This window comes from Octodon degus, unplaced genomic scaffold (assembly GCF_000260255.1).
Source record: "Octodon degus isolate 3935 unplaced genomic scaffold, OctDeg1.0 scaffold00018, whole genome shotgun sequence".
In the NCBI taxonomy this organism is placed as follows: domain Eukaryota; kingdom Metazoa; phylum Chordata; class Mammalia; order Rodentia; family Octodontidae; genus Octodon; species Octodon degus.
The window spans coordinates 3,077,784-3,089,700 of NW_004524594.1; the positions used below are offsets into that span (position 1 = coordinate 3,077,784).

The window sequence follows — 11,917 nt, forward strand, 5'->3', positions numbered from 1 at the left end:
ATCTTATTGACCTCCTAGGTTGTAGTGCTCACAAATGAGTCCACACTCGTATTTCCTTAAGCTCTCCACATCCAGCACCAAGTAGGGGCTCAGCAAACGGTGACCATTGTCACAATCGCATTATTTCACACTCAGCTGTCGCTACCGACCAAAGCTGTCCCTTCCGTTGTAGACATGGCCTAGGCCAGGTTATTAAAGACAGGGTGATCTGCCAATTCGTGGGGTGTTGATAGTTCCGGTAGAGGGGCGCTGTCTGAGGAACTTGCCAAGAAAGTGCTCCCAGGGAGGGCTCCAGGGTGTCCCTTTCTGTCCCAGGCTCGGGTCCCAAGTGCTTCCGGCGCGAGGCTGCGCCTCCCGTAGGCGGCTCCAGGAAAACCTCGGCCGGAGCTCTGGGCTCGCAGTCCCCCAGCCCCTCTGCGCCCGCCCCGGCGGCCACCTCTGGGGCGAGGCAGCCCGGCGCGTGGGAGGGGACGGTGCGCCATTGGCTTGCGCACCGAACTAGAGGAGGGACCTGCGGGCCAGACTCGGGCGAGCCCGGAGGCGCAGGAGTCCAGCCCTCCCTGCCCTGCCCTGGCCGCCCGGTGCGGCGGCGCGATGTGAGGCGCTGAGGGCCGCAGGTCCGCCCAGCACTGCCGTCAACCCCGAGAGCTCGGTGACTTCCGCGCCGGGAACGTAAGTCCGCGCCCCGGCGCCACCGCACGCCTCGCACTTCCCCGCCGCTGCCAGCACTGCCTGCGCTGCGCACGCAGCCCGTGGACTCCTCCGGCCGTGGGGACAGCGGGGTCCCCGCGCTCGCAGCCGGGCGCCAAAACAGGAGAGCACCTGCGGGAGCTTCTGGCCGCGCGGGACGCCGTCAGCTGCCCCTTGCGCGCCTCGATCCCCTGACTCCGTTTCCTCTGTCCAGGCTTCTGCCTCCACCACCTTCTTCCTTGGGGACTGTTTATTGTCCCTCGGGCTCGCGCGCTCTGTTTCGGCGCTGAAGAGAAACAGCCTGAAGTAGTTTGCTCTGGCCGGCCGGGGTCTCCGCCGCCGGCGCTCGGTTCTCGGTCCCCTCCCCCTCTCCTGCCGCACCCCCTCCCGCCTTTGTTTCCCGGTCTGAGGAGCGCGCGGTGCAAACTTGCGAGTTCCCGGGGCTGCGCCCCCGCTGGGCCACAGAGTGAGGCGGTGGCGGAGTTTCCACCGCCTCCAAGTCTGGCCTGACCTCCTGGTGTGGGGGCGGCGGCCAGGCTGGAGGAGCCCCAGGATCAGAAAGTGGGGGAGTGTCTAGAGCCGAGAGGTAAGAGAGCTCGGAGGGGGAGGGGCAGGCCCGGCGCGACCTGAGTGCCGGGGCTGGAAGGGAGGTGGCAGAGGGCGGGCCGCGCCTGAACCCCAGCCTGGGTTGGGCAGGAGGCGCAGGTGCAGCGCGACGACCCCCATCTCCTCGAGCCGCTCGATCAGCGGAAAGGTAGCCGCGTGGGGCCGTGGGCATGGCGCAGGGTGGCTTAGGGCCGGAGCAGCGCGCGGAAACGCCAGCGCCCACCCGGGGGGCGCGGCTGAGGAATGGTCAGATCGCCCCCGGCCGGCCTTGCTGGGGTCCGCTCCCTTCGCTCCCTTCCGTCGCCCCCACCCAGTCGCGCGCTCTTGCTGCCTCCTCGCCGTCCAGGGGCCAAGGATTTCTTCGCCGAGCGCCTCAGGCGGGGGTAGGAGGCGGGGAGGCCGAGAACCCAGGGCTGCCCCAAACCTTGCGCAGATGGCCAAGGCCTCCCTAGCCCCACCGCCCGCGCTTCCTGTTTGGTTTCTCTTTTAGACAAACTTTCTGGCCTGCGGGTAGAAGTCCCGGGGCGGCAAGATGAGCGCCCAAACCGTAGCCCAGGGATCCCCACTGGTGGCCTGCGGGGAGGGGGCGGCGACCAAGGGCCCGTGGATCCCATAAATGCTGGGGTCGCTTTGGTGAAAGAAAACCCAGGAGGGGTCGCTGCTTGTCCCTTAGCTGCAGGGAAGGAGAGGAAGGTTTGGGGTTTAGAAAGCAAGAACACCTCGCGCTCTCCATTGTCTCTTCCGTGAAATGCACCCCCTCCCTGACCCCCAAGGATCTCCTTGGCCAGAGCGCCCCAAGACCCAGCTGCTATGGCTTCTCTTCTGCCCTCAGCCTGCAAGAGGATTTGCAAAGGTGGCCGGCCCCTCCTGCTGGTCTACTGTCCGACCCACTGAGACCGTCCTCTGCTGCAGAGGCTGGAGGACCCCCCACCCCCAGTTTGTCCCACTCCAGGTTTTCACGGTTCCCCTCTGCGACAAAGGGTGCCCCCATGAGGATGGGAGAGGTGGGATGAACCCCTCCCTGTATTCACCCACTAATCTTGAGTTGTGCTTTAGTTTTACCAATGGAGCAAAATACTGGGGAGCACTACCCCCAAAATAAGTTCTTGAGCAATGTGCCAGCCCCTTTCTAGGCACTTAGACAATCTCTTGTCCCCAGGCCGCTACACAGGGACTGAGAGAGAGGCAAATAAGTAGCTAGCAAGCAAATTATGTAGTGTACTGATAGAGGAGGGGAGTGTGGAGTGTTGGGGGCCAGAAAGGGGGCTGCCACATTACGGCTATCAGGTAGGCTTTGGAGGCAACTTTGAGCTAAAGCTTTGAGGGAGCCAGCTATGCGTGGAGCTGTAGGAAGGCGAAGTGCTGCAGAATGGCTTGTGCAAAGGGCCTGGGCCACAGGGTAGAAAAGGGGGAGGGGAAGTGACCCAATACACGGCTGGCAACGGAGTGGAATCCTCCCATTTCACAGACATGGAAGTGACACTCAGGACACCTATCACCCATGACAGCCCAGGAGTGTGGTTCTGACTTCTAGCCTACCATGCTTTCCTGGGACTCTGGATCTGGCTGCTCAACCCCATGCTGGCCATGCCCCCCAAGGCCAGACCTCCCCTGGGACCTGCAGGGCAATGGCCCAGGCTGTGTCCTGAGGGTTCCAGATCTCCCAGGCCCGCCCTGTGTGCTCCTGACACCTCTTTCCTGTGGCCATTCCCTTCTAAACAGTCCATTCTGCACGGGCACAGACTTCCCAGAAGGTGATTGGCTCAGAAGCTGGTTTGGCCCAGGGGAAACTGAGGCAAGCACGTCTCATCTCTTGCTTTGACAAAGCCAGTAGCAACATTGTCATTGGGCGTTTACTATACAGCTCGTTTGTGTATCTGGCTCATCGTGAGGTGTCATTATCATACCCACTTAACAGATATACAAACTGAGACACAGAGACAGCACTGAGGTGCTGAGACGCACAGTGGATGGGGGTAGACCCAGGAGGTAAGCAGTGCCCTTCTGAGTGGTCATCTGATCATTTAGCCACCAAGCCAGAGCCTAAATGTGGGGGAGATGCTCAGTCCCAGACTGGGGTGGTGGCCCACCTTGGCCTTGGAAAAGCACAGTGACTCTTCTAGTTGTCTCTAGGTGTGGTCAGAAGACAGCTCATCACTGGCTTCTAAAATAATTGGCACAGGGGTCCTGCCCATTAGCTCACTTGTTTAAGTGCCTGCTTAAGCAAAGTAGTCAGGGTCAAGATTCTGGGGTTCGATCCCCAGATCCTCATGTCTTCCCAGACATGCATTTAGGTATCCTGAGCCGCCCCCCCCCAAAAAAAAAAATCCTTCTAAAATAATTGGCACAACTTGGCAGAGCGTCTCCTCAAGGAAATTCCCTGTCCCCTCTCCTGGCCAGCACAGAGGCGGGATGCAGGGGAGGTGAGGTGCTGCTGCTGCTGCTTCTCCCAGAAGCCCTGTCCCCATGGGATCCAGCATCCAGAATGTCCCTTGAGGGCCCTGAGATGGTCACTGGGCTGAGGGGAAGGCTGGATTGAAAAAGACAGGAAATCTCCATGCGCCTGCCGCTTTTGAGTGAGTCGGGATAGGAAAGGCCCTGTGGGTGACTTTTGGTATGGAAACTCAGGGTGTCCCACCCTGTCCTCCTTCTTCTGCTCAGCAGGGATGGGGGTGGGGTGGGGTTGAGCTTTGGAGAAGCTTGTGAGAAAAGTTGGGCTTTTCTTTTGTTTTCTGCATATCACAAGGAAGAGAACGGAAGGGACAGCACTGTCGGGGTGGGGGTGGGCAGGGGACAGAGTGGCTGGACATGGGGCCTGCGCAGGTGGCCAGAGGGGTTCAGAGGTTAGAGCCCCGGGACTGGAGACCACACCCTACATTTTTAAACAAGGACACTGAGCCCAGAAGACTGGCCTTGCCTGGCTAGTGACCCAGAGCCTGGGGGCGGCCGCTACTATCCTGAAGCGCTGAGTCCAGGACAAGCCCTGCGCTCCCACCTCCCGGGCTCACGTTCTTGGATGTACTTAGAAGCAAGGCTGGAAAGCTTTCCTGACTTTGCAGTACCCTCCCAAGGGTGGGCCTTGACTGTGTCCTCTCCCACCCTGTCAGCTGTCCTTTGTCACCTGGCTGTCTGCAGCATCCTGGATGGGCCGCAGCACCCACCTCGCTGGCCTGTCCCCAGAGGCAGCTGTGGGGGCTTCTGGCTGCAGTTGGGCAGCACGCTGGGACCTGTGACCTCTCGGGGTCCCTCCCTCACTTGGCGATTGGGGTCCTGGACAGCAGGTTGGGCCCCCAGGCCCTGGCTAGGATATGTGTGAACCGGACATGGCCTTCTAGAGTGACAGCCTATGGCGGCGGGCCCCGCTGGGGTGTACATGTAGGTCTAGAGCCTTGGACTCCATGCTCAGGCGCCTTATGACCCCCACTCTGCCAGGCTTTCCTGTCCCCCCTCGCTGCGGCCCCCTCTGCTGGGCACTGCCTGGCCCAGACCCACTTCCGGTTATTCTGTTCCCTCTGATAACAGAACAATGGGCCTGAGCTGCAGCCCTTGCCAAGGCCACCACCTGGGCCCAGACCCCAGGGCTGCGCTTACTGGGGCTGCAGGGGTGAGATGGATAAGATGGAAAGGTCACGTTCACCAAGGAGTCGCTCCTTTCCCTCCTCCACCACCCCACACACGTGCATACAGGTGCGCATGCACACACACACACCAGCCCCTCCCAAGACACCCACTTGAAGCACTCTTCTCAGTTGACTTGGTTGGTACACTGGAGTGAGTCACTGGGCCTCAGTTTTCTTAGCTGTAAAGTGGGGGTAAGCAAGCCCATCTCTTAGGTGGAGGTCACACAGAGACCTCTGGCGTGTGCATGTGCACGGCTCCCCCCTCCAGCCCTGAGACAGATGTAGGGAGTTGGAGGCAGATGTTGCCACCAGCTGGGGAGGGACAGTTGCCACCTGTGTAATCAGCCCACTTTGGAACAGAAGTGGCCCCTGGCGGAGGTGCTCAGCACATTGACCCCCTGAGTCACCGGGACGCTTGCAGCTGGTGGCTGGTGGTGGCTCCGTGCCTAGTGCCTGCCTGCCTCCCTCCCTCCCACCGAGGCTCCTAAGCTGCTCCTTCCGGCCACAGTCTCCCTTCGTTTCTATGGAAACCAGGCTTCCTGGAAGGATGGGGACCTGGGGGAAGTCCTCAGGATCTGTGAGGGAGCGATGCCCAGCCTGTCAGGCTCCACAGCTGCCTGGAGTCCAGCTTGGCAGGCACCTGTTTATGTCACTGACCACAGTCCTTCCTGGGGAACATACTGGGAGCCCGCCCCTCACAGCTGGTCTCATTACTCCAAATCACAGAGCTGTGAGCTGAGTACAAGCCGTGGTCTTTCACAGAGGCGATGTGTGGGCTCAGAGAGGTTAAGTGATTTTCCTGAGGTCACAGAGCAGTGCAGGGAAAGAGTGGCTCTGAGCCCAAATTTTCCCAGTATTAAGGAGGAGAACTTAGCCCTGCTGGGCATCCTCTGCAGACTCGGCACTCCTCATGGGTCCCTGCCTCCCGGCCTGCCTCACCTGCAGGATGAGGCTCTGCCTCCCTGTCTCTGGGAGCTACATGGAGATGTCTTTTGAGGTCACAGCAGGGGGTTGAGCAGTTGGCTCCTGGGGTGTCCCTGCTCTCTGGCGTCCCAGCTTGGCCTGAAAAATACAGCTCCTCCTCAGCATCATTCCACCGGGACAGAAGCCGTGGAAGCCCTGGTCTATGCTGTAGGGCGGGTGGCCCAGTGGCCCCAGGTAGCCTTCTCCCTATTGTGTCCAGGCTGCCCTGAGCCTGGAAGTGATGCAGTTTGTTCAAAGCTGTCTGAGCCCTGGTGGTGAGCCGGCCAGAGAGGGGCTCAGCTCTGCCTGCCCCCACCACCAGCTTCTGGACGGCCTGGGCAGACCCGGCCCTGTTGGCCTCGGTGTCTTGCCCTGTTGGACCCGTCCCTCGGGCCCGCACCTGTCTTCCCACAGCCGGGGTCAGGGAGGCCACTGCTCCTTCTCTGCACCACCAGAGCACCTGCTATGTGCTCGGGCCCAGCCAGAGATGCCAGTGAGTGCAGCCAGGTCCAGCCATCTGAGCGCACCACTTGGGAAGGAGAGGCTCGGCCCCGGGGGCAAGCAGCAGCCCTGGGCACCCACCCGGACACCCCTACTCTTGGCCTTCTTGTAGCCCCTGTCCCTAGGTGGAAGCTGAGACCAGGGCTCTCTGGCTGTCACAATATCCCTTTGAGTTAGCTCCACTTCTTTTGTCAACTTCAAGCGGGGGAAACCGAGGCAAGGAAAGATTGAAGTGCCCCCCCAGACCCCAGCTAAGAAGAGGAGGTCTGGACTAAGCTGTCAACTACCCAGTGAGAAAAGAAAGGGTGAAAACAAAGGCTGAGCCTTCAGGGGTGGTGACGCCCACGAACTCTGAGCAGTTGGGGCAGGATGGTGAATTTGAGCCTGGGCCAGATAATTTAGTGACTTAGTGTGGCCCTGAAGTGTCCGTGATGACATTCTCTGTTATGGTATGTTTATTTTGATTTAAGAACTGACAGGCCCAAGGCTCGGTGTGGTGGTGCAAGGCTGTAATCCCAACACTCAGGGAGGCTGAGGCAGGAGGATCACAAGTTTGAGCTCAGTGTAAAGGCCCTGGGTTCAATGCCCAGTACTGCAAAATAGATCCATCAGAGCAGGTCACTGAGCCCTGAAGCCTGGACAGATCTCAGAGGTGTGGTGCTGAGTGGAGAAGCTGTGGCGAAGGCCCTATACTTGACAGTTCCATTTCCTTCCTTCCTTCCTTCCTTCCTTCCTTCCTTCCTTCCTTCCTTCCTTCCTTCCTTCCTTCTTTCCTTCCTGTATTTAGAGCAGGGTCCACAGGATCTACAGGGTCTCACTATGTAGATTGGACTCCTAGTGATCCTTCTGTTTTCAGCCTCCCAAGTGCTGGGATTACAGGTGTGTGCCACCACACCCAGTCTCAATCGCTGTCTTAGCACACCCTGCAGGCAGGGCCGGCATGACACACCGGGGATCAAACCCTACCTGCTGCACTCGACCTAAGCAGGTGCTTTAGTCTGCTGAGCTATCAGGCCAACCCTGACAATTCCATTTCTGTATCATATTTGAGGAAACCAGGGGGCCGGGGAGATGGCTCAGTGGAATAAGCGCTTCTCTGGCAAGCGCAGGGACCTGAGTTCAATCCCCAGTTCCATCAAATTAAAAACAAAAACATATTTGAGGAAACCAAAGCAGCTGTGGTGACCCAGAACACCCCCAGGCTGCCAGCAGGGGTTGGGAGGCGAGCATGGGAGAGGGTGGGCATTTGGGGATGATAAACTTGCCCTGTCTCAGAGGTGCTAGCCCAGATGTACACAGCTACACAACAGCACACGCAAGAGTCACTTGGGCTGTCTATGTTAAGGAAGAGGCCGGAGGCCATGAGTGGTGACGCACACTGTGATCCCTTGGGAGGCCAAGACAGGAGGATCATTGTGAGTTCAAGACCAGCCTGGGCTGCATGGTGAAACCCAGTCTCAAAAAGACAGAGGGGGGAAAAAAAGAAAGAAAATGCAAGAGGAAGGGTGTGACATCTGAGGGACAGGTCAGGGGACTGCAGCTTGGTGAGCCTTACAGGCAGCCTGGCCTGCCATCAGGTTCAGAGATGCTGGCTAACCACAGTTTCTGCTTGGATCTGGGAGGGTGGGGGCAAATGGCCGAGGTCTGGGGACAGTGACTTGGGCACTGTGGTTGACCCTGGCTCCTCACAACGGGCCCCATGGTGATGCTGAGTCCCTCTGTGTGCCGCTAGGCCTGGCCCAGGCTGCAGGGGAAGGGGACACGAACAGTACCTGGTCTTATAGATGAGGAGCGAAGCCAGGGGCTGAGGAGGGCCACATGTACTCCCTGACAGTCGACAGCTGCCGTCCTTGCCAAACCTGAGCTGTGACACCTGCCCCTGTGTCTTGTGTCCCGAGCCACTGTTTGTGGGCCCCTGGGTGGGATTCTGGTGTCTGTTTGGCTGCTTATTCGAAGAACTGACAGGCACAAGGTATGCCTGTAACCCCAGGACTCTGGGAGGCTGAGGCAGGCAGGTCACAAGCCTAGCCAGGACAACTTAGTGAGACCCAATCTCAAAAATTAAAAACTGGGCTGGGCTGGGCAGGGCTGGGCAGGGCAGAGAACTCAGTGAGAAGGGACTGGGTCTCTCCCCCAACATACAAAGAATAAAAAAGTTCCAAACTAGTAGGCGTGATTGTGCAGCTGTCCTCCGCAGCCTGCTGGGGCTCAGAGGCTGGGATGGCTGGGTGTGTGTGGCGGGTCCCCTGGAGGGGCCCCAACAGCTCCTGAGCTGTGGGGCGGGCGCGGAGGTCCTCGCTCTGCCTCCCAGGGTCTGGAATGGGTGGGATGGTGACGAGGAGCCCTGACCCACACCGAGCCTGTCTTTCTTTGCAGATTGTGTGGCTGTGGGCCAGGACCCGCCCCCTTCTGCTCTGTGCCAGAACCCTGCACACACCTGGTTTGTGGTAGGTGCCCAGGACTGGCCCTGGCATCTGAAGGTGGTAGAATACTCTGGCAGGCCAGGACGGGCAGGGTGGCTGCTGCTGGCAGAGATGGGGCGAGGCTGGGGCTTAACGTGCTCAGGCTGCCGGAGCCCTGCCTCTTCCTAGGGTCCTGGAGGATTGGGGAGGTGGGTTTGGTGGGCAAGGGGATCACTAAGCAGATCCCAGACCCGTGTGCAGTGGGCTCTGCTGGTCCAGGACTGGCTGAAGTGTCCATCCTTGTAACCTGGGCCCGGCCCTGTCTCCCCAGCCCCTCTGCTCAGGCTCCAGGACGCAATGGCGGCCAAGCAGCCCCCGCCTCTCATGAAGAAGCACAGCCAGACAGATCTTGTGAGCCGCCTGAAGACTCGAAAGATCTTAGGTGTGGGCGGGGAGGATGATGACGGCGAGGTGCACCGCTCCAAGGTGGGTCCCACGGTGACAGCAGGCCAGGTGAGCAGGGAGCTGCTTGTGCGGCACTAGCTGCTTAACTTTGCTGCCCCGGAGTTGTAGGTGCTGCAGTGTGCCCATTTTACAGATGAGGACATTGAGGTTCAGGCAAGCTAAGTCCCGTTCTCGAGGCCACACAGGCAGGTGGCAGCAACAGGCTTCACAGCCCACATCTGGCAGACGCTGAGCTCTTTCTTGGTCACCTGGGCAGGTCCCTGGTGATGCTGGGAGCTGCTATCCTTCCGGTGGCCTCTGACCTTCCCTGTGTCCACAGATCAGCCAGGTCCTGGGCAACGAGATCAAGTTTGCTGTCCGGGAACCCCTGGGGCTCAGGTGAGCCCTGAGCTGGGTCTTGCTTTTGGGGGATGAGGCTTGGTTGTAGGGGGGCAGAGGGACCTCACTTTGGATTCCACGGTGTTGTCATCTCCCCTAGACTGGCTGTCCTGGGCACACGAGGGGCTGTTTCCAGGCTGGAAGGGCCTGGCAGTGACCTCCCTCTACATCCCTCCCCCCTCCGCAGGGTCTGGCAGTTCGTGTCTGCAGTGCTGTTCTCTGGCATTGCGTTCATGGTGAGGCTCTGCCCCAGCCCCAGCCCATGGGACCTGGGACCGGTGGGACGGGCCCCAGCCCAGGATCACCCAGTGGTCACTATCTGTGGCCCGATTCCTGGCACTGGGAACTTCACTCCTCTGTCCTGGGGCAGAGGTGACTGTCCTGCTCCGGGCTGCCTCGGGGTCCCTGCTGTGGCTCTGGGGGAGGGGTGTAAGGAGGTGTCCACACCACTGAGCCCAGCCTCCAGCCCCCTGCTGTGTGCAGGCCCTGGCCTTCCCTGACCAGCTCTACGATGCTGTCTTCGATGGAGCCGAGGTCACCAGCAAGACCCCAATCCGCCTGTATGGGGGTGCCCTGCTCAGTGAGTACTGGGGGGCCTGGGCAGTGAGGGGACACAGGTCCTCCTCCGCCTGAGCCCTTTCCCCATCTCCATCCCTGTCTCTCAGGCGACTGCTGGGTGTCTGCTGCCACCTGGGGGCCGTGGGCGGCAGCTTTCTGTCACCAGGCTGAGTGTGGGGCTGTGTCCCAGTGGCCAGGCAGTGGCTTGAGTCCCGGGACCTCAGCCCAGGGGAGAGCCAGAGCTTGGCTGCCCATTTCTGCTGATGCAGAGACCTCGTCCCAGGGAGGGGAGAGGCCCTGCCTCAGGAGCATGGGCCACGTAAGGAGGCCCAGGTCAGGGGACCAGGCTGTCCCTCAGCCCTGTCCCCACGCAGGCATCTCCCTGATCATGTGGAATGCACTCTACACGGCTGAGAAGGTCATCATCCGGTGGACACTGCTCACGGAAGCCTGCTACTTCGGGGTCCAGTTTGTGGGTGAGTCCTGGGGTGGAACCTGAGGGAGGGTGAGGGCATAGGAGCAGGGCCCCAGATGCAGAGCCTCTCCCTGACCCGTCCCCTCCTGGCCTTTCTCTCACAGTAGTCACTGCCACGCTGGCTGAGACGGGCCTGGTGTCACTGGGGATCCTGGTGCTCCTGGCCAGCCGCCTACTCTTCGTGGCCATCAGCATTTACTACTATTACCAAGTTGGCCGGAAGCCCAAGAAAGTCTAGTGGGGCCGGGACCCGCGCATGCTGGGCTGGCTCAGCTTCGGGGCGTCTGTTCCCCCTCGACTCCTGGAAGGCAACCCCTCTCTCAGCCGGCCACAGTGCTCCTAGGCAGGCAGGGGAGCCCCTTCCCTCCTGAGCCCTCTCCTGGGGCTGTAGCATCCTGGGCTTCCAGTCTGGCAGGCCGGTTGAGGAGACAGGCTGTACCCCACTTCCTCGTGTGGAGTAGATATGCCCTGCAAGGTCCTGACCGAAGACCAGTCTCCTGGGATGTGGGCTGAGCCAAGGGCCCCCCCTTCTTCAGCTAGGAAGCCCTCCTCTCTTGGGAGAGCCTGCAGAGCCCCACCCCCAGCACCTCCCCGCAAAGCTGCCCTCTATACAACCCCAGAATGTGACCCTGACACCCGCCTCCCCTGCAGCCACAGCTGCTGCTCCAAGCACACGCCCTTCCTACACCTGGAGTTGGCGTCTCCCTGGACCTTTCTGGAGGCAGGTGCACAGGCAGACTTCCTGCCCCACCCCACCCTGTGAAGGGACACACAGACAGCGGCAGGGGGCACTGACGGGTGATGGGTGGATTTGGAGGTGAGGAAGAAAAGCAGTTGTATTTTCTCACCCTGGCTCATCCTCTAAGGCCCGGCTCCCATCTGTAGTTCACACAGGCACAAACAAGTGATTCAGCCAACCACCTGTCACCACCCCTTCTCCAAGATGGGGGTCAGGAGACTGTCCCATCCTGTAGCCAGTGACATGTGCATGTCCGGCAGAGAGGTGGTTCCTCCCCTCACACAGCTAAGGAGAGGCCCAGTGGGGGCCAGGCAGCCCTGGAGACTCGCCTGCATTCCACTCTTGACTTGTCCCTGGAGCCTCACTGCCCTCTGCCAAGCCCCTGGGTAGGCAGAAGCCACTGCCTGCCTGTGGCCAAAGCCCCACCTGCTGCTATGCCAGGGCTTGAGGCCCAGCCACTTCACAGGGGGGTGACAGGGCTACCGCTGGGCATGCTGGTAATTTCCAGGGTGGCATGGCT

The 11,917-nt window shown here is 60.4% G+C and overlaps 1 protein-coding gene across 2 annotated transcripts; it reads left to right on the forward strand.

Moving 5' to 3' along the window:
- Window positions 1-397: 397 nt before the first annotated feature.
- Window positions 398-11,101, forward strand: Tp53i11 (tumor protein p53 inducible protein 11). Of its 2 annotated transcripts, none has more exons than XM_004627018.2 (8): window positions 398-672; window positions 8,757-8,827; window positions 9,114-9,268; window positions 9,567-9,625; window positions 9,813-9,861; window positions 10,109-10,205; window positions 10,558-10,659; window positions 10,763-11,101. In XM_004627018.2, exons 3-8 carry the CDS (start codon window positions 9,140-9,142, stop codon window positions 10,894-10,896), a joined length of 570 nt encoding a protein of 189 aa, XP_004627075.1. In that variant the 5' UTR covers window positions 398-672; window positions 8,757-8,827; window positions 9,114-9,139; the 3' UTR covers window positions 10,897-11,101. The 2 variants fall into 2 exon arrangements, with proteins under 2 accessions (XP_004627075.1, XP_023566375.1); XM_023710607.1 differs by lacking the exon at window positions 398-672 and adding an exon at window positions 1,164-1,276.
- The last annotated feature ends 816 nt before the right edge of the window (window positions 11,102-11,917 follow it).